Source organism: Alligator sinensis, unplaced genomic scaffold (genome assembly GCF_000455745.1).
Source record: "Alligator sinensis unplaced genomic scaffold, ASM45574v1 scaffold500_1, whole genome shotgun sequence".
Taxonomy (NCBI): domain Eukaryota; kingdom Metazoa; phylum Chordata; order Crocodylia; family Alligatoridae; genus Alligator; species Alligator sinensis.
Genome location: NW_005842740.1, coordinates 385,503 through 403,582, shown reverse-complemented (window position 1 = coordinate 403,582; position 18,080 = coordinate 385,503). Strand labels below are relative to the sequence as shown.

The window sequence follows — 18,080 nt, the reverse complement described above, 5'->3', positions numbered from 1 at the left end:
GAACAGGCCACTGCTTTTCATTATTTTATATCCTGGTTTCATTACAGCTGTTTTGATCCTTTTCTTGCAGTTCATCAGTTAACAGAACAATCATACACTTTTAATAACTATAGTGGAATGATTTGAAAATGAAAGAATGTTTCTTAGAGACCTACTTAAAGGCATTGTTACTGGTGCAACAGAGGGATTTTGGAAGCTTTTAATAGGTTTTACTAGGAAGCTTTGGTTGAAAAATCTATTTGAAGGAACACTGTATTCACACAAGGAGCTGTAAAGCTCCAGGCATCAAAATATTGGATATACAAGGGAGCCAATCTAATATGGAAGAAAGTTCAGAATTCTTAAAGCTTCTAAAGCAATACTTTTTGGGCAAACTTCCCTCAAGCAGGAAAAAGGCAAATCTCCCAAGAATCTGGTTAATTTTTTTTTCCAGCAGAAAAGCTTGTCAAAATGAGCATGTTTGGTACTGAAACTTCAGTGAAGTGGTTGCTTGTGGCAGGTTTTCTTTCACTTGTTTGATGAAAGACTGTCCCATACTTTGGCCTGATTGCAACACCAATTAAATTGTTGTTTTGCACCCAGTAAGATAAGTCTCTTGTCCAATATACCTTGACTCTTCCATGATTCATACCCTTTCCTTGTACTTTTTTGCAAAGGTGAATAATAAAACAGCTAGACGGAGACCTTCAGTACATGGCTGGACAAATACCATATTCCAAAACCTGATTTAAATGTTGAACTGTAATAACCCAAGTATGATCCTGAGTGCTTTCTTTTTGTTGAGTTAGAAATTTTGTGCTTTGAACTAGATGCTGTTATCAAATACTTCTATTTCTAAGGATCCAGTCAGTGGTTGATACACTACAGATACTTCAGAGGGCAACATGCTTTCATTAGGTGCTTTCCAGGAGCTCTCACTTTTTTTTTTTTTTTTTTTTCCCCCCCCTCAAGTATTTGGACTCCTCTCTCAAAGCTTTATTTAAGGCTTCTGATAGGCTAGCTCATGTACATCCAATCACTAAAACTTGAGCAATACATAGTTAAATATTCGAGGAAGTTTTCAGCCCTTTGTTACACTGAAATCCCCCTACCTAATTAAAAAAAGAAAGAAAAAATTCTTGAAAACTTGAGGATGCAAGGTGATCAAAATAACAAAACTCTTGCTGTTGTGTTTAGTTTCTAATCATGTGGAACCTGAAAAGTTTAATCGAATCTTGTGTCTAACATACAGATCAGACACAAGATGGATGTTTGATCTTAAATTCTATTTGATGTCCTAAGCTAAGGAATTCCACCTGGTGTATTTATTTTCTGCTTTAAATTGGCTTTACTATATTTTACTCTGTCCTTTTTGGAGCAGAGCAGTATCATACACTTGATAACAGTACCCAGGGACTCGCTTCATGTAGCTTGTGTGTTTGCTTCTTCAGGGTGAAAAATGTTAACCCCACCCATCAATCGCTTCACGTCACTGGTGAGAGAAATATTTTTGAAATACCTTGCCTCGGCCTGTATTACTGATGTTCCTATGCTGTAAAAGGAACTTCGAAAGCCCTGTCAATGCTTACGACAAACAATTGTGCCTTTTTTATTCTTAAATATGGGCTACTCGCACTGTTCCTGAGTGTGGCTGTTAAAAGCTCTTTTTTTTTTTTTTTTCCTTTCTGTAGTACACCTCTCAAAATGCATCTTGCAAATAGTATAGCACAGGAAGTGCTTTACCTGATGCTGAGACACGGCTGTTTACCAGTGTGTACCTAACATTACTTAACAGTTGAATTCAGGGAAATTCCAGACATTTATTACAGAACATAGAGCTACTACTTCTGTTTTTATGAAAGTGTCACTGCCTCTTTCTCTACAAACCAAAAAAAGAAATCTTACCCATATTCCCAGGAATCTTACCTTTTACTGACTGCCTAATGGAAAAGGCGAGGTACTTGAGATTAGTATCGGGAGTTCAGTATCCGATAGATGGCAAACATCCTCCATACCGCTTAAGAATACTCCATTGTAGGATGTGTACTGTGGGGAAGGCTGGTTCTGTAATGTTTTTGGTTTGCCCTCTTTGCATCTTCCACTCCCTAGTAGCTGTTCTCTCCTTCAGCATGTACATCTTAACTCCCTTTGTGTTTCCTGATGTCTTAATGATGGAGGCAGTTAACTACTAAAGACTGGTTGGTTCTTGTCTACGTTACCATTTTCATTTAATTTAAATTTGTAATGATTTTTTTAAAGAAATAAAATGGCTTTCTCCTGAACTCCTGTTTCTTGTATGATGAGCAGCTCCCTTCTTTTCCTCTGATCCTGTGAAATAATAGATGGAATGAATTGTGTTGGGCCTCACTTCTGCACTAAACCTCCAGTGCCTTGTCCAGTTAAATTTTGAGTGTGTCCTTATTAACCGCTCTCGGGATCTCCCCCTGGTAATTAAACCGCAGTGATTTTTAAAATGCATCCATAAACTCCTGGTGTACCCATTTGGAGCTAATCTAATGGCACTAGATTAGCCTGGCAGAACTATCCCTCTCACCATGCAGGGTTCCACATGGTTGGTGATTAACAAAAGTTGCTGCTTCCTCTCCAACACCACAGGATGGGGCTGGCACCTGGGACTGGGGAGCTGTTCCATGGTGGTGCAAGGATGAAGCTTGTTCCACTGCAGAGCTGTACCTCCACACTGCCGCCAGGGGTCACTTCCCCATCAGACAGGCTTGGATGGGTAGGATGAGCTGCTCTGTGGGTAGCACAGGCTGTGATGGACCAGTGCCTGAGTGCCTTCCCTAGGGTGCAAGGAGTCAGGCAAGCCAGTTTCATTGCTCCAGAAGTAGCAGCCCTAGATAGATGCTGAACCTCCTTTCTCCTAGGAGGAGTGGGTGTGTGACCCCTGTGGTAAGCCGCTGAATTTGGTGGTAGGGCAAAAGATGTGATCTACAAGCAGTGAATCCTATAGAAGGCGGGGACTGATACCCTTCCAGCCGGGTGCTCTAGCCATACACCCACCTGTATGCTGTGGTGTATGTGGCATGCCACAGGGTGCCAGGGGCTTCCTCCAAGCCATCCCATAGCAGCGATGCATGTTGCTCCTCTGCCTGCCCCAGCAGCCCCAGGCTGCAGTGCATCACCTCTCTGAATCAGAGCATTAGGGTTGGAAGGGACCTCGAGAGGTTGCATCTAGTCCAACCCCTTGCTCAAAGTGGAACCAGCCCCAACTAGGTCATCCCAGCCAAGGCTTTGTCTACCCAGGTCTTAAAAATCTCCAAGAATGACGATTCCTTCTTTGGGTAGCCTGTTCCAGGGCTTTACTACCCTCCTAGTGAAAGATTTTTCTTAATATCTAACTTAAACTTCCCTTGCTGCAGCTTGCTCCTTGTTCTGTCATCTTCCACCACGGAGAACAGTCCAGCTCCATCCTCTTTGGAACCCCACGTCGGGGAGTTGAAGACTGCTCTTAAATCCCCTCGGTCTTCTCTTCTGCAGACTAAATAAGCCTAGCTCCCTCAGCCTCTCAGAAGTCATGTGCTCCAGCCCCTTAACCTAAGCAAGGGAGGTTTGAATTGGATATTAGGAAAAACTTTGCCACTACTAGGGTGGTGAAGCACTGGAACAGATTACATAGGGAGGTGGTGGACTCTCCATCCTTGGAGATTTTTAAGGAGCCCTGGTTAGAATGATCTGGTTGGGCGGATGGTCCTGCTTTGAGCAGGGGGTTGGACTAGATGTGACCTCCTGAGGTTCCTTCTGACCCTAATTTTCTATGATTTCTGTTGCCCTCCACTAGACTCTTTAATTTGTCCGCATCCTTTACTTAGCGGGAGACCCAAAACTGAACATAGCTCTCCGGATGTGGCCTCACCAGTGCCAAATAGAGGGGAAGAATCACTTCCCTTGATCTGCTGGCAACACCCCTACCAATACAACCCAGGATGCCAGTAGCCTTCTTCACAACAAGGCACACTGGTTGGTTCATATTCAGCTTACTGGCCAGTGCAACCCCTAGGTCCTTTTTTGACTGCTTAGCCAGTCGGTCCCCAACCTGTACTGGCGCGTGGGATTGTTCCATCCTAAGTGCAGGACTTTGCACTTCTCTTTATTGAACCACATGAGACTGCTTTTAGTTTAAGCCTCCAATTTGTTGAGGTCTTTTTGAATACTATCCCTACCCTTCAGTGTATCTACTACTTCCCGCAGCTTGGTGTCGTCTGTAAACTTGCTGAGGGTGTGCTCCATCCCATCTTCCGGGTCGTCAATGAAGATATTGAACAAAACTGGCCCTAGGACTGACCCCTGGGGCACTCCACTTGATACTGGCTGCCAGCTAGGCATTGATCCATTGATTACTATCCTTTAAGCCTGATGATCCAATCCATTTTCTATCCACCTTGCAGTCCATTCATCCCGCCTGTACCTCCTTAGCTTGCTGGGGCGAATGTTGTGGGAGACCATATCAAAAGCCGTGCTAAAATCAAGCATGGCTTTTGATGCAGCTCTTCTCCTCCTGCCTCGCCTCCTCATCACTGATGTCACCTCCTGCCTGGGGAGCGCAGGTGACGCCTCTCCCGCAGGGCTTGCAGAGCCAGCCAAGCTCAGCCTGCAGCAGCTTCCCAGCCCAGCCTGCTGGATGTCCGTCCCTGCCAGCAGATCTCCTAGCCCTGAGCAAAGGGGCACAGCCATGAAGGAGCAGCAGCTGACGGTGAGTCTGGCTGCAGGGGCAGGATTGTGGGGGGGCTCTGCTCTGACCATGTGGCCTGTCCCTAAGCAGCGGTCGGAGGTAAAGCAGGACTGGATATGGGGGGTAAAGGCTTTTCAGAGGCTGCTGTGTGTTCCAGCCTACGATTTGCCTGTTAATGCTGCACCACGTAGGTCGGGGACCAGGGGGTTGGTAATATTCACTCAGAGGCCTCCGCAGAACTTGATGAATCCCAGGACTGGGGCATTGATTTCTGCGTGTCCATCTGGCAACCTGCTGTTTATTCCCCGGTGCTTTCTTTGAGCTGCAGGTTAAAATAGCTCGCTCCTCGGGCATCTCGTGTCACCACAGGACTGTGTCGATTTGCTTCTGTTTTAAACCAGAGAGCAACGGGCTCCCAGCACAAGAGTCTCGTCTCTGAAGTGCTCCAGGGCTCTAATCACGTGTAAAGTGTTTTGGGTTTCCCAATCAAGCTCTTGTGACCCTCAACACTGTGTGGTCTTTTCCCCCACAGGCTTTTTTGTTTAATCTGCATGGTAGAGGTCACAAAATACTCCTTTCATTCACCATTTTGGGACATCAGCAGCTGCAGATTTCCAAGACAGGCTTGTCAGCCTCACACCATTGCCTGTCCCATGCGAGGAGGGACTGCTATATACTGGGTAACATTCCCCAAAGCCCCCAAGTCCTGTGGGACGCAAGTTCCAAAGTCACTTGGGCACTTAAAAAAAATTCACCCAGAGACTTTTAGGTCTGATGATAATGCAACGTGCTAGAGCAGGTGTTCAATGAGTATTAAAGAGTGTACATGGGTAGGGTGTTGCTTTGTGCCTCTGGTAACATTGACCCCAGGGTCTGCCTTGCTTTCCATTCCTAGAGGATTTTTCTTTTTTAGAAGAGGAATAATGATGTGTGCACCAGGTAATCCTGGATCCCAAAGCTGCCTCTGGAAGCCCTCATTAAAACAGCACAGGGTTGGTCTTGTTATTATGGAAATAGATTTGGTTCCTATAGAAACTAGTTGCATGTGACTATTGGAGCCTTATAGCAACACTTGGAATAATTAGGCACCCTCCAGCTGACACACACCTCGGTACATTCTGCACCTTTATGCCAATGCTAACCAGCGTTTCCACTCGGCAGCTGTTAAGGAGGTGACAGTCTATTTTATGGATGGGAAAACATACATTGTGAGGCCAAAGCCAACTTCTTCAAGTGGCCCAGGTGTCTGACAAGATTCCTAGAGAGCAGAGACTGATTTTTGGACATGCTGAGTAGTTGCAATTCAAGCTAGAGCCCTGAGCTCTTCTGAAATTGGGCCCTGGGCATCTCTGTTTGGGTTTCTATAAACTCTGGAACTGAGAATTGGAAGTTTTGGGCTTTGTGACCTGAATTTGCCCCATGGTGGCCAAACTGGACCTGCATCACAGCTGCCCTTGCGTCCTAGCCCTGTGCCTGGTCCAATATACCATTTTGTTTCTCTTTTTATTACTTTTTTTGTACATGAAATACTCCTAGTGCAATCAAATATAAAGGTGTCATATGTGGAGTCACCTCTATGATTGGGATAAGGGGTCCTATTAGCTATTTTTCACCTGCTTGTAATTTCCATATCTGTAATATTGCCAAATTTGAAAATACAAGTATTATTTACCAGTTTCTGGTTGATTCAAGCATTTATGCAGATGCGGCCGTATATACATCTGGCTCTTCATGCTAGCTCCAGTTCTCCCATGAACAAAATGTTAAGCAGACTCTTGTGGTAGCTCTCTGATTTCCTCGTGGTTCTGCACAGGTCAGGGGTCAACTTGGAGCTCAATATAAGCATGATGTTCCAGCTTGGATCCTCATGGAGTATAAATTCTCCTACTCAGTCACCAAGAAATAGCATAGTTTTAATCCATGTTTTGGGGATACAGTGGAAACAACGTGTGAGTGTCCCATTTAGCTGTGCAGCAGCTGGTAATACACTTTGAATTTTCCTGCTCCTATTGCAATGATGTCGGTGGACAGGGTAATGGAATTATTATGGGGTTTGTTGCATTAGAAACAGCAGTAGAAATAAAGAATCCACATTTGTCAAGAGACTGGAGAATTATATGCTTAAATCTTCTCTGGTGGTTTTAAAAATAACCTGGAAAAGAAAAAAAAATAAGTAAAAAGTTGTTCTAAGAAATCTTAGATGCTTGCAGGTAAGTCTGAGCTGCCTAGGGGAGCAATTTATAACCTTCCTGACTACTGTGTCTGTGTGCAGGTGGCTCTACGTATTCGTCCGATCAATGAAGCTGAGTTGGAGGAAGGTGCCTCTATCATAGCCCACAGAGTGGGGGACCAGGTGAGGCTGGGGCAGGGAAGTATGGGTGAGTTTACAGCTGAGCTGGTAGATGGTAGTTTCCTGGAAAGTGACCCAGGAGGCTTTAATTTTACTTTCTCGATAGTGGTGAAGAACAAATACAATGACATACTTTCAAGTTAACTTGTACATGACATTTCCTGTGAACCCACTTGAATAGAGATGGGATCTGAGGTATAAAACATCCTGCAACCCTAGGCAAAGGCTGTTAGAGGTGTTGCAGAATTTGCAAACTCCTGAGGACTTCTACGTGTCCTAGAGAGAGGGTCTAGGAAGGAGGCAGACAGTTTACTGAGCTAGTCTCAGGACAGAATAACACTTCAAATGGAAATGAAAGGAAAAATATATTTTAAAGATTTTAGTTGCAATTTTTTTAAAGAACAATTGAGGTTCTTTTAGCAGTGACAATGTACAATGGTAACTACCAAAGTGAATATACATTTTATGGGAGTTGAAAAGCTTAGTTTTCTGAGTGGTTTCTAGTCAGCTTGTGCTAATTACTATTCTTAGCCTCAACTTACTTTATGTAGAGTCCTTCTGACCCACTTGCTGATTCTAAAATAAAATAGACTAAGCTTGATAGGCTTGTTAACTTGGAGTTGTTCAGTCCAGTAGTGAGCGATCTGTACTCTTGCATATGTTTTTGTGACACTTCCTAGTCAGGCAATGTGTTAATCTGGAAGGAACAAAACTATTTTTGTTTTTACTATCTAACTAAAACTAAATTTTTTCAAGGTAGTTGGGTACCAAGGTCCCAGGGATGCAATGGCTACTTGCAAGTAGACTCCTGAGATCAATCACAGCATTGTTGCAGGAAAAATGTGATGGGACAAATTGGCACAGAAAACACCCCGCAGGCATTCTGTGCGCCCACACAGACAGGCTGATTTGCACGTGCAAATCTGGACTGTGGGCATGAATCAGGAAGCTCCTTTAGAAATTTTGCCCTTAGATATTTACTATTCCCTTCCCGTTTCATCAGCGCGAATGACTCGGTTCACTTAAGTGAAGTTGTTGGTTTGTGTTATCTACTGGATACTTTGAAATACAGCATGGTGGTCGATAAGAAACAGGCTTCTTTACTTTTCATTCCATCCCGGAAGAGCACACACCAACTGCAGAAACTTCCTCAGCTTGACAAAGGGTTTTTAAACCTGAAAGCTTGCTTACATTTTTTCCCAACTATTAAATTGGTCTAATAAAAGATCTCCGAGTCACCCAAAGAACCTTGTCAGCCTAAGATCATGATATTTCTACACTGGCCACTGGGTATTTCTTTCCCCTACATATTCCCTGCCTCTTCTGTGTGATTTTATCGCCGCTTAGCATCCTGATGCAGTGATTATTTGGTAGATCAGGTGGCTGATGATCTACACTCACCTAATTATGTATTTATCTGAGACAGCAAAAGCTCCCCTGGAGTATATGGCGCCTGACTCCCCCACCCCCTTCCCTTAGGTACATAATTCCCCTGGAGGCTAGATCACCTCCTTATGAGCTGTTCCAGTGGAGGAGAAATGCTACCCTCTTTCCACCATAATTATGTACTTACGTGAGTGATCACCATGGCCTCCAGAGGAGCCAAGAGAAATGAAACCTGTCATAAAGCACACTTTTTATTTTAATCTTCCTTATTCTAATCAAAGCTGTAAAAGAAACCAGTTTCTGCCCCTGAGCAAAGCAGGCATTTCTGCTAGTCCTTAGACAGGGAAGGCTTCTAAGGGATTTCCCCACGTGTTTTTGCTCCCAGGGCATTTAATTTGTTTCCTGAACAATTCCCCTGGGAGCTGGGAATGTTCCAGATCCTAGCATTTCACTAAAAATAAAACCAAAGGGGGGCAGTTGCTGCTTTAGTCACACTGGGCTTCATCAGGTGTAATATAGGAGAAGACAGTGCTATGCTAGTGCAAATGACTTGCCCAGTGGAGCCTCACTGAATTTCCTCTGCGCACCTTGAAATGTTCGGCAAGAATTGCACGTTTTCCAGATGACATCATCTGGAGAGCAGATCAGCTGCAAGGCTTCTTCATGACTGCCCCAGAATCAAAAGCTTCTCCGACTCTGCGGGTGGTACGTCATCTACACATTCAATTTGAAGCAATAAACTCTGGAGCAGTTTGAGCCGGAGTAAACTACTCCCAGGTGCAGCATCTAGATATGCATCTGGAACTGCAGCAATTGGAGCCAAGGTGGAGCAGATTATGCCAGGGCTACTCAGCCCTGGGCTCTGGGGTGGTGGTGATGGGTGGTGGAGAGGCTGGCTAGGGCACAAGGGTGCTGAAAGCGTGGAGCTGTGGGGTGAGGCAGCAGGCAGGAATCTGGCCCTCCGCTGGCTGGGTGACGGTGCAGTTTACACCCGCGGTCAGGGTCCTCACATGCATTTAATCCCAGTAAATTACCCTGGTCTAAAATAGTACTGTCCTCAACAGTACTATCTTGCTGTAGCATAAATTAGTTTACTGCGTCCTTATACCATCGCATGTGTAGATGGTGATGCTTTCTCCACGGCTAATTAGTCTACTCTGCAGTAAAGCGCATGTGTAGATGTGGCCCATATTGTGTGCACTGATGCCTTCCCATATACACTCCTTCAGTACTTGGGTGGCTGGTTGATGCAACAGAATATTGTAAGATAAATAGCTGGCAGAACCATTGGCCTATCCTGATCGCAAGTCCCATTTCATTGCAACCATAGAATCGGTGAAGGACATGATGGTTTTCTCTCTGTATATGTTTTGTAACAGATGGTTGTTCTGATGGACCCAAGTGAAGATCCAGATGATATCTTGAGAGCTAATAGATCCCGAGAGAAGACCTTTATATTTGATATGGTTTTTGATCAAAAAGCTACCCAGGTAACATTCTCTCCTCCCCTCCCAAACTCTTCCTCCCTGACCCACCAAAAGGAAAAAAAAAGTTGTCTGGTTTAAATTGTTTGGTTTAACCCCTGGGAGTAACACTGCACACCGATGAATTCACGTTGCGTCCAGCGAAATGGCAGAGGTGCTGAGGGGAGGCAGATTGCAAAGGCTTCTCTTTTGCTTATTGGAGAACCAGTGTAAGACGCAGTCTGCTCTGGATTTCTCTCTCCCCCAGGACTTGATCACCCAGATCTGTATGCACACAATGGAGCAGTTCTGGCACCGAGAGCCAGGACTCTTGGGGCCTCCAGTGAATGAGGTCATGGTTGTCTTGTTTAGCTCTATGGCATAGGCTCTTCTTTATCTGTTTTGCTTGAGCTTCTCTAAAATTAAGTGACTTCCCAAGCCGTCCTCCAGTTAGGCAAGGCTGGTGCACACAGCTGCATGCAGCTCTGCAGGAGATGAAATGAAATGATCTGAAAACCTGATTAATGTCTGAAATCATTTATTTTACAAGATCAGTCTCCTCGGCCTTTCTGCTACTGACTAATACATTCATCACAGTGGTAACAAGGCACCAAAATGTTTTTATCTAAGGATTTATTAATGGGCCTGTCAACAAAATATCATCTAAGCAATGCATAGGTCCATAAAATGCTGTCCATAATAGACCTTCATAGCAGATGGCCTAGAGAACTGCCAAGAATATTTATTTAATCTTTCCTACCTTCAAAAAGTAAAATTTCTTTGTTAATACCTTTTTGGACCAACTTTATCATTGGAGAAGTTAGACAAGCCTTCGGGCACAAAATACCCTTCCCTAGGTCTGGGAAAACAGTAGCTACAGCCTAAGCTAAATATCAGGTCAAGCAATTAGAGCATTTTGTGCCTGAGAGTTTATCTACTATCTTTCCTAAGTATAAATTTGGGAGAGATGCGAGATATTATCAAGGAAGTCTTTTTTCCTCACATGGTATTCCCTGGATCATCATGGCTACAACAGTTCTAGATTTGGCTTTATTTGATGGGAGTCACAGCATTACTTAGTGTGCAGGTATGTGCTGGCTGCTGCTTCTGGTGGCTCGTTCCAGATTTAACCACCCTTGAGAAGGTTAATGCATGGGTGTGTGTGCGTGTGCATCCACCCATGCATGTATTTGGAGAGGACACAACTGGTACAATTTATCATGTCCGTGACTCGTTCTATTATTCCAAACCCTTTCAAAGCTTCAGACAGACACTGGGATAGTCTGCATCTGGTGGTCCCATGGATCTGCTCACTCCTTCCTTCCTTCCTTCCCAATCTGCCAGAGAAGGGTTTCTTGAAGGCTCCAGCTAAGCAGGGAATATGACCTTTGCCTGAGGTCTCATATGCATGAAATCTTCCCAATTCAAGAACTGTGGGATACTCAGTGTGATAAGCTTCAACCAACAGTTCTCAATCGTTTTAGATTCAAGGCACCCCTGGATATACTTGAGGCAGCCCTTGGAAAATGCCAGCTCTTAGTTTACACTTGTTGTTTGACTACAGAAAAATAAGAGACCAGTTCTGCTGCTGCAAGGAACTCAGGCCACAAAAAGGAAGAACATTTTTAACACTGTGGATTCCTATTACAAATGTCTTAGTTTATCATGTGAGTCATGTTTGTATGCCTAACAGTGCCAACATTGCGTGGCACCCTTGAAAGGATCTGAACGTACCCCAGGGTGCCACGGCATCCTGGTTGAGAATCGCTGGCTTAGTGAGAAGTAACCAGCTGAGAATCGCTGGTTGTGTGTATCAGCTTGGAAATAATGTTTATGTCTGACCTAATAGCTCTGCTGTTTTTCACTGTGACCAGGAGGAAGTATATGTGTCCACCACCAAGAGCCTGGTAGAAGGAGTCATTTCTGGATACAATGCAACTGTTTTTGCATATGGCCCCACAGGTAACACGGACATACTATAAGTACAGGGCCTGGAGCAGGAGATGGGTGGGATGAAGTGTGCAGAGAGAACTGAAACTTTAAGGTCTGGACCTGAAGCAGCAAGTCTAACTTCCTAATTGTATTAGTTCAGAGACAAGGCCAGAGCAGTACAAACATCATTCTGTGTATTGCAAACTGCGCCTCTGTGTATCATGAAATGCAATACACTACTGCAGGGGTGGGCAGTTATTTTGGGCAGAGGACCGCTTTCTGACTGTTGGCAAGCCATCGAGGGCTGCATGACAGGCAGCCAGGGGCAGATAAATATTAATTTTCCAAATTTTTTAGGGGCCCTGTGGGCCAGATAGAATGGCCTGGCAGGCTGCAACCGGTCCGTGGGCTGCATTTTGCCCAGCCCTGCACTATTGTGTGTTGCAAACTGTGCCTCTCACTTTAACTGTCAAAGCAACAGTAAAGCAGTGGTATGCTTGAAAACAGGCTGAATTAGGAAGGAATTCACTGGAGGGAACTATTTCCTTTTATTAAAAAAGAGGAGGGAAAAGACAAGGACTGCTCTTTGCAAAGCTGGAGTTTGTACCATCTCAGGAGGGCAGATCCAGCCGCAGATGGACTCTGCCATAAATGACATCAGAAGTTAATTTTCCCCTGGAATCTGATCTGCACTGCTCTTTTCTCTGCTTTAACAGGGGCAGGGAAGACGTACACTATGTTAGGGATGGACTGTGAACCGGGGATCTACATCCGCACTCTGAATGACCTCTTTAGGGCCCTGGAGGCAACCAGTGACAACATGGATTACATCGTCTCGATGTCATACCTAGAGGTGAAGCATCTTTGGTCGGTTTTTAAGGGGGTACAAATTCTGTGAAGAAGGTGCTTTGCAATGAGAGCTTAGTGAGACTCCTGCTTAGAGAAGGTATAACTCAAAGCTGCGAGTCCAATGACGTTCTTCTTGCCTTGTTCCTCTTCGGTGGTTCTGGCTGAGTTCTAGACTTCTTGTCACCTTTTTCTGTATTTTTTGCATAATTGGTGACATTTCCACCTATCATTGCAGTCATTCATTTATCTTTGTTATCTACTGTATCACCTATTCACAGAAGCCGGACTCAGCTAGCTTAGCTTCGTCCTGCTTCTCCTCTCCAGGGAAATACAAACAATGCCATACCTAATGGATCGTAAATAGCACAGTCCTCCATATTACTGATCCAAGGATAAAGCAGTGTGAGTCTATTGACTTCCTTTGCCTTTCCCCTCCTCTATCAGATTTATAATGAAGTGATCCGTGACCTCCTGAATCCATCCTCTGGATTTTTAGACCTGAGAGAGGACTCCAGGGGTAGTATCCAGATAGCAGGAATAACTGAAGTCTCCACTACAAATGCACAGGAGGTAAGATGGACTAAGTGTCCACAGGAGAAGGAGTGGGAGTGCTCACTGCTCTAGAGTAGTAGCAAGGTTTTCAGATGGTTTCACATATCCACACTGTCATCACCTTCCTTGATATAGTGTCTCATGCAACAATATCCATTGAGACTCATTTAATTCAGCCAAATTACTCAAAAAGGACTAATCAGGCAGGCAGGAAGATAACAGGAACCAGGCTGAAATCCATTCCTAAGCAATAAAAATCAGCTAAATAGGTCAGTAGGTTCAGTATCTGCTGGTTTCCTGAAAAGAAGACTGCCTTGACCTATATTACACATCCTATCAGCTAAAATGTTAATAGAGGAAGTGGAAAGGAAGTAACTGAAATATGCTTTAGCAATGCACTTGAAGGCAGATTGTACTGAGTATCTACATTACTTCTAATGTGCAGTTTTTCTAAGGTGATTTCATACCACCAATATTGGGAGCACCAATTGTATAATATTATATCGTTTTGGATATAACATGCTGAGCTATTCTGAGTCCTAGCAGAATGCAACCCAGCACGTCATCAAGCCAACAAAAGTGAAGTCCCAAGATTTACACCATTTGGTAGCTAGTGCATCAAACCTAAGTCCCAGTGAAGTCACAGCCAAAACTTGGTCCAACTTCTGCTTACACTTCAGGGTGATCAATCTCGCTGTTATTGTAGGTGAAGCTTACAGTTACCAGAGCAGATCTTACTACCTCTGGGTGCTTTTCTGCCTTATTTAGATCATGCAGCTGTTGACAAAAGGAAACAAGGAACGCACTCAGGAACCCACTGCTGCCAATGAGACATCTTCCCGCTCACACGCTGTCCTGCAGGTGACAGTGAAACGGATGAGTCGGGTGAAGGATATTACCGAAGAAGTGCGAGTGGGAAGGCTTTTCATGGTCGACTTGGCAGGGTCTGAGAGAGCTGCTCAGGTACAGCTAAGAGCTCAATAGGCATTTACAAACAAGACCTAACCATTTGGTCTGTCCTGCTACAACTTTCCGAGGAACAGCTGATATTGTGTGGGGCACATACTGTCTTGAAAAATCATTGTTGCCTGCATGTTTGGCATTTGTAAAACATTGGGAATACAACGTTTTAACACTTGCGATATATGCACCATATGCCATTGATATGGTGCATAAAATGTGCACCATATGCACATTTTATTGAGCAAGAGTCAATTAACTGTGTTTAAACTTTGTTTCTCTATGCACTAGCATAGAGAAACACCTTACAAGTGCAACTGAGAACTGCTTTTTCATAGGTTGAGTAGAGGAAAAGGCAGAAAGGACATGCGGGTGATCAGAGCTGAAGTGTTTTATCCAACTGCGAGATGTTCTGCAAAATTTTAAGCTTTGGCAACAATGCCTCATATGAGAACAAGGGAGCTCTGGAAAGGCAGAGGAGTGGGGGATTGGTGTGACTGATGTAAGCATCACGGACAAGCAGGGAGCTGGAGGGTAGGACATTGGATAGATGGAAGTCAGAAAAAAATGGGAGAGAGAACCAGGAAAAGGGGGAGAGAAAAAAGAGTGCAGACAATGAGCAATTGAAAGGATGGTGATGGGGAATACTGCATAAAAGTTGGAATAGATATGTGGAAAGCTATTTCTGCGTGAAATGGTTAGATCTTCTGCTTCGTGCTTCAATCCCATTTGCTTGGTTAGGAAGCAAGTCACAGAAGGGTAGGTTTCAATTTACTACAAATCTTCTAGCAGAGACTCTGGACTGAATTCAAGTCCACCACGTGCAAGATTTCAGTGGGAGCTGCGCCCATTTGTATCCCTGCTGAATTTGCTCTGTCTAAATTTGTCAGAGAGGCTCATGCTTTAGAGATTCAAATCCTAACACTAATGTTGCAAAAACAAAGCCATTTCCCAAGTGTAACCCCATCCTTCTTCCTTTCACAAACAGACCCAGAACCGAGGCAAGAGAATGAAGGAAGGAGCCCATATCAACCGCTCGCTGCTAGCTCTAGGAAATTGCATCAATGCCTTGAGTGAGAAGGGTGGGAGTCGAGGCCAATATGTCAATTTTCGAGATAGCAAGCTCACCCGCTTGTTGAAGGTATTGTATACTGCTGGCTGGGAAGGGAATCAACACATTGAAGGCTTGTGTTGCTGCACAGAATAAGTTATACTTGAGAGCTGACCCACATTTGTGTATCCCCTCTTTTCTTCCCAAGCACAGGGAATTACTTCAGGTCTTGAGTAGGGGTTCAAGCCCAGCCAATAATATATTTTGACTCAATTCTAACAAAAGCTGACCCCAGCGCTCTTTGCTGCCCAGGGCAGGGGGTCAGACTCGATGACCTACCGAGGTCCCTTCCGACCCCAACATCTATGAAAAACAAGAGTCAAATGAACACCTGGACTCTGTCTGAAATGAACCAAGCCAGGATGAGCTGTAAAATCCAGTGAACCTCTGTTGATAACTTGAAACCTGGGAGTTGTGCTGTGCGATCATGGGCATTTGTTGTGTTTGTTCATGGATCTCAATGTACTTCACAGCTTTTAGCGTGAATCTTGGTTGATTTCTTGGTGCTGAACTTCCAGCTAGGGCTGATTGAAAATGTATTTTCTGCTCCAAAGCAGGATTTAAAAATTGTGTGGAACTTGTTTTATTTTGTCAAAATCCCAGAAGTTGTTTGCATTTTGATGAAAATGGACATTTTCCTGGGAACAGAAAATTCTACATAGTCAAAAAGCCACGCTTTTGTCAGCCAGAGGTTACAGTAACAATTTTTTGATCTGCTCTACCTACCGCTCTTAGTTTGGATTCTCTGCTGGAATCTAAATGAGCAGCTCAGTGTAGCTTTCAGGGGACCAAGCATGCCCCACCAGTGCCTTTTTTAATACCAAGTGATGGCAATGTTGTGTTCATCTAGGACTCACTGGGGGGGAACAGCAGGACAGTTATGATCGCCCACATCAGCCCTGCTAGTATGTACTTTGAAGAATCTCGTACAACCCTGATCTATGCGTATCGAGCGAAGAACATCAAGACAAGGGTAAGCAAGCAAGCAGCCCACCAGCTAGATTTTGTAGAATAAGCATGCAAAGAAGGCATGAAAGATGCTGGGTGAAAGGAGGATGAGGATGATTTTGGGCTGAGAAAGATGAATGGGATGCACGATGGGGAAAGAGAGAGGCCAGACAGTACTCTCAATATTCATGTTGGAAGCATGAGGGAAGAGGAGTCAAGCAACATGGTGGGAGGGATACAGTAAAACAAGAAGGTAAGGAACTTAAAGCAATGGGTACTGACCACATCAATAGGCCTATGAATAAGATGCATTAAGGGACTGGGGATTAGTCACGACAGAGAGGGTAGCATGCATGGCACAGAGCGGTGTACAACAGATGGGAAGCAGTATAACAAGAAGCAGTGAGTAGGTGCCATAATGGCAGTGGATATAGATGACAAGTGGGTGTGGAGCTGCCAGTGAGGAAACAAAAAGGGAAGGCTAAAGAGGCAGCAAAAGGAGAGGCCTGTAGGGTAAAGGAAGGTAGACAATGATGTATAAAGAGTTATCCCATAGACTGAGGGTAACTAGGCACCTCTTGACTAGGAGGGATGCTCTGGTTCACAACCAGGGTGCTACAGAGCTACCAAGAGAGCTACAGAATGAATGACCAAGTGTGTTTTGGTCCCAACAGGTGAAACGCAACCTGCTGAATGTTTCCTACCACATTGCTCAGTACACCAGCATCATCTCAGATCTACGCCGGGAGATCGAGCGCCTGAAAGCAAAGATTGAAAATCAGGAGAAGGAGAAGAGCATGGTCAGCTCTGATATTGGGGATGCTCAAGGTAGATCCAGGAGCAGATGCTTTTCTCTGCTAGGTTCTGTCCTTGAGGTTTGTGCCTTGGTGTGTCTTGTGTATGAGCCTGACTTTGGCTTTTTGAGGCATCCGCATCCTGTTCACATGACATTCAAAGGCTTTCCTAGAGAGAGTCTCTTGCTTTTCCAGCTGCCGGTCATGTTTGCAGCAAACTATTTTTTGTCCAGCTCCATCACTGTAAAGTCCTCCAGCCTCCCTGCATCAGGTCTGAGTTGGGGCAGACATCTGTCTCCTCAGTAGAGTCTTTCCTCGTCAGTCCCTCATGTTAGCCATACCTGATGCTTTTAAGTGCCTGATGTAGAGGAGCAAGTTAAGTCTGGTCAGAGTAGGGGCTGTTTGTTGGTCAATATTGGACTCCATTGTGAACTTCATCACTAGCTTGTGATATAACTATGGGCAGACTCTCTCTGCACCTCACTTCCTTGTACAACAAGGGTATGCCCCACTGAAAGGTCCTCTGAAATCCTATCAGTCTTTATAGAAGCACAAATTAGCAGCATCTTGTCATCATGATTATTTTGCAGCCCACGTTGTTATTGCTCTGCTACTAACTGTGCCATGAAGGCAAGCAGGGTGGCACCTTACAGACTAACTGGCCTTAGAGAGGCATGGACTTTCATAGGCAACAACCTACTTGATGTGCTACCAGCTCTCAAAGGAGTCTTGTGTGGGCCACATTAGGGAGTGAGTGTAGAGCATTGGGCCATTGGAAATGGAAGGGCTATTCTTTTCTTCTGTAGCGGAGATGCATGAGGATCCAGAAGCGTACAGCCGGCAAGAGATGAACAAGTTGCGGGAGCAGCTGATCAGAGCTTTCAAGGAGCAGCTGGAGATGCGCCGCAGCCTCATAGAGCTGGAGAACACCAACATTGAGCTGCACATTGATACCTCCAGGCATCTGCTTACGATTACAGAGTGAGTACAGCCACAGGATAGCCAGCTACTTCCTGATGAGGAAACACCCTAATGTCCCCGCCGAAGGTGTCCGTAAAAGACG

The 18,080-nt window shown here is 44.6% G+C and overlaps 1 protein-coding gene across 1 annotated transcript in view; it reads left to right on the top strand.

Annotated features, from left to right (window-relative positions):
- The first annotated feature begins 4,621 nt into the window (after positions 1–4,621).
- LOC102381592 (kinesin-like protein KIF19) overlaps positions 4,622–18,080 on the top strand; it is a 23,759-nt gene continuing 10,300 nt past the window's right edge. Inside the window, exons 1-11 of the mRNA XM_006034446.2 lie at positions 4,622–4,693; positions 6,945–7,025; positions 9,788–9,898; positions 11,746–11,833; positions 12,520–12,656; positions 13,097–13,222; positions 13,973–14,167; positions 15,153–15,305; positions 16,126–16,248; positions 16,898–17,051; positions 17,824–17,998. Coding sequence (XP_006034508.2) covers positions 4,622–4,693; positions 6,945–7,025; positions 9,788–9,898; positions 11,746–11,833; positions 12,520–12,656; positions 13,097–13,222; positions 13,973–14,167; positions 15,153–15,305; positions 16,126–16,248; positions 16,898–17,051; positions 17,824–17,998 — 1,415 coding nt within the window. The remainder of the gene's footprint in view (positions 4,694–6,944; positions 7,026–9,787; positions 9,899–11,745; positions 11,834–12,519; positions 12,657–13,096; positions 13,223–13,972; positions 14,168–15,152; positions 15,306–16,125; positions 16,249–16,897; positions 17,052–17,823; positions 17,999–18,080) is intronic.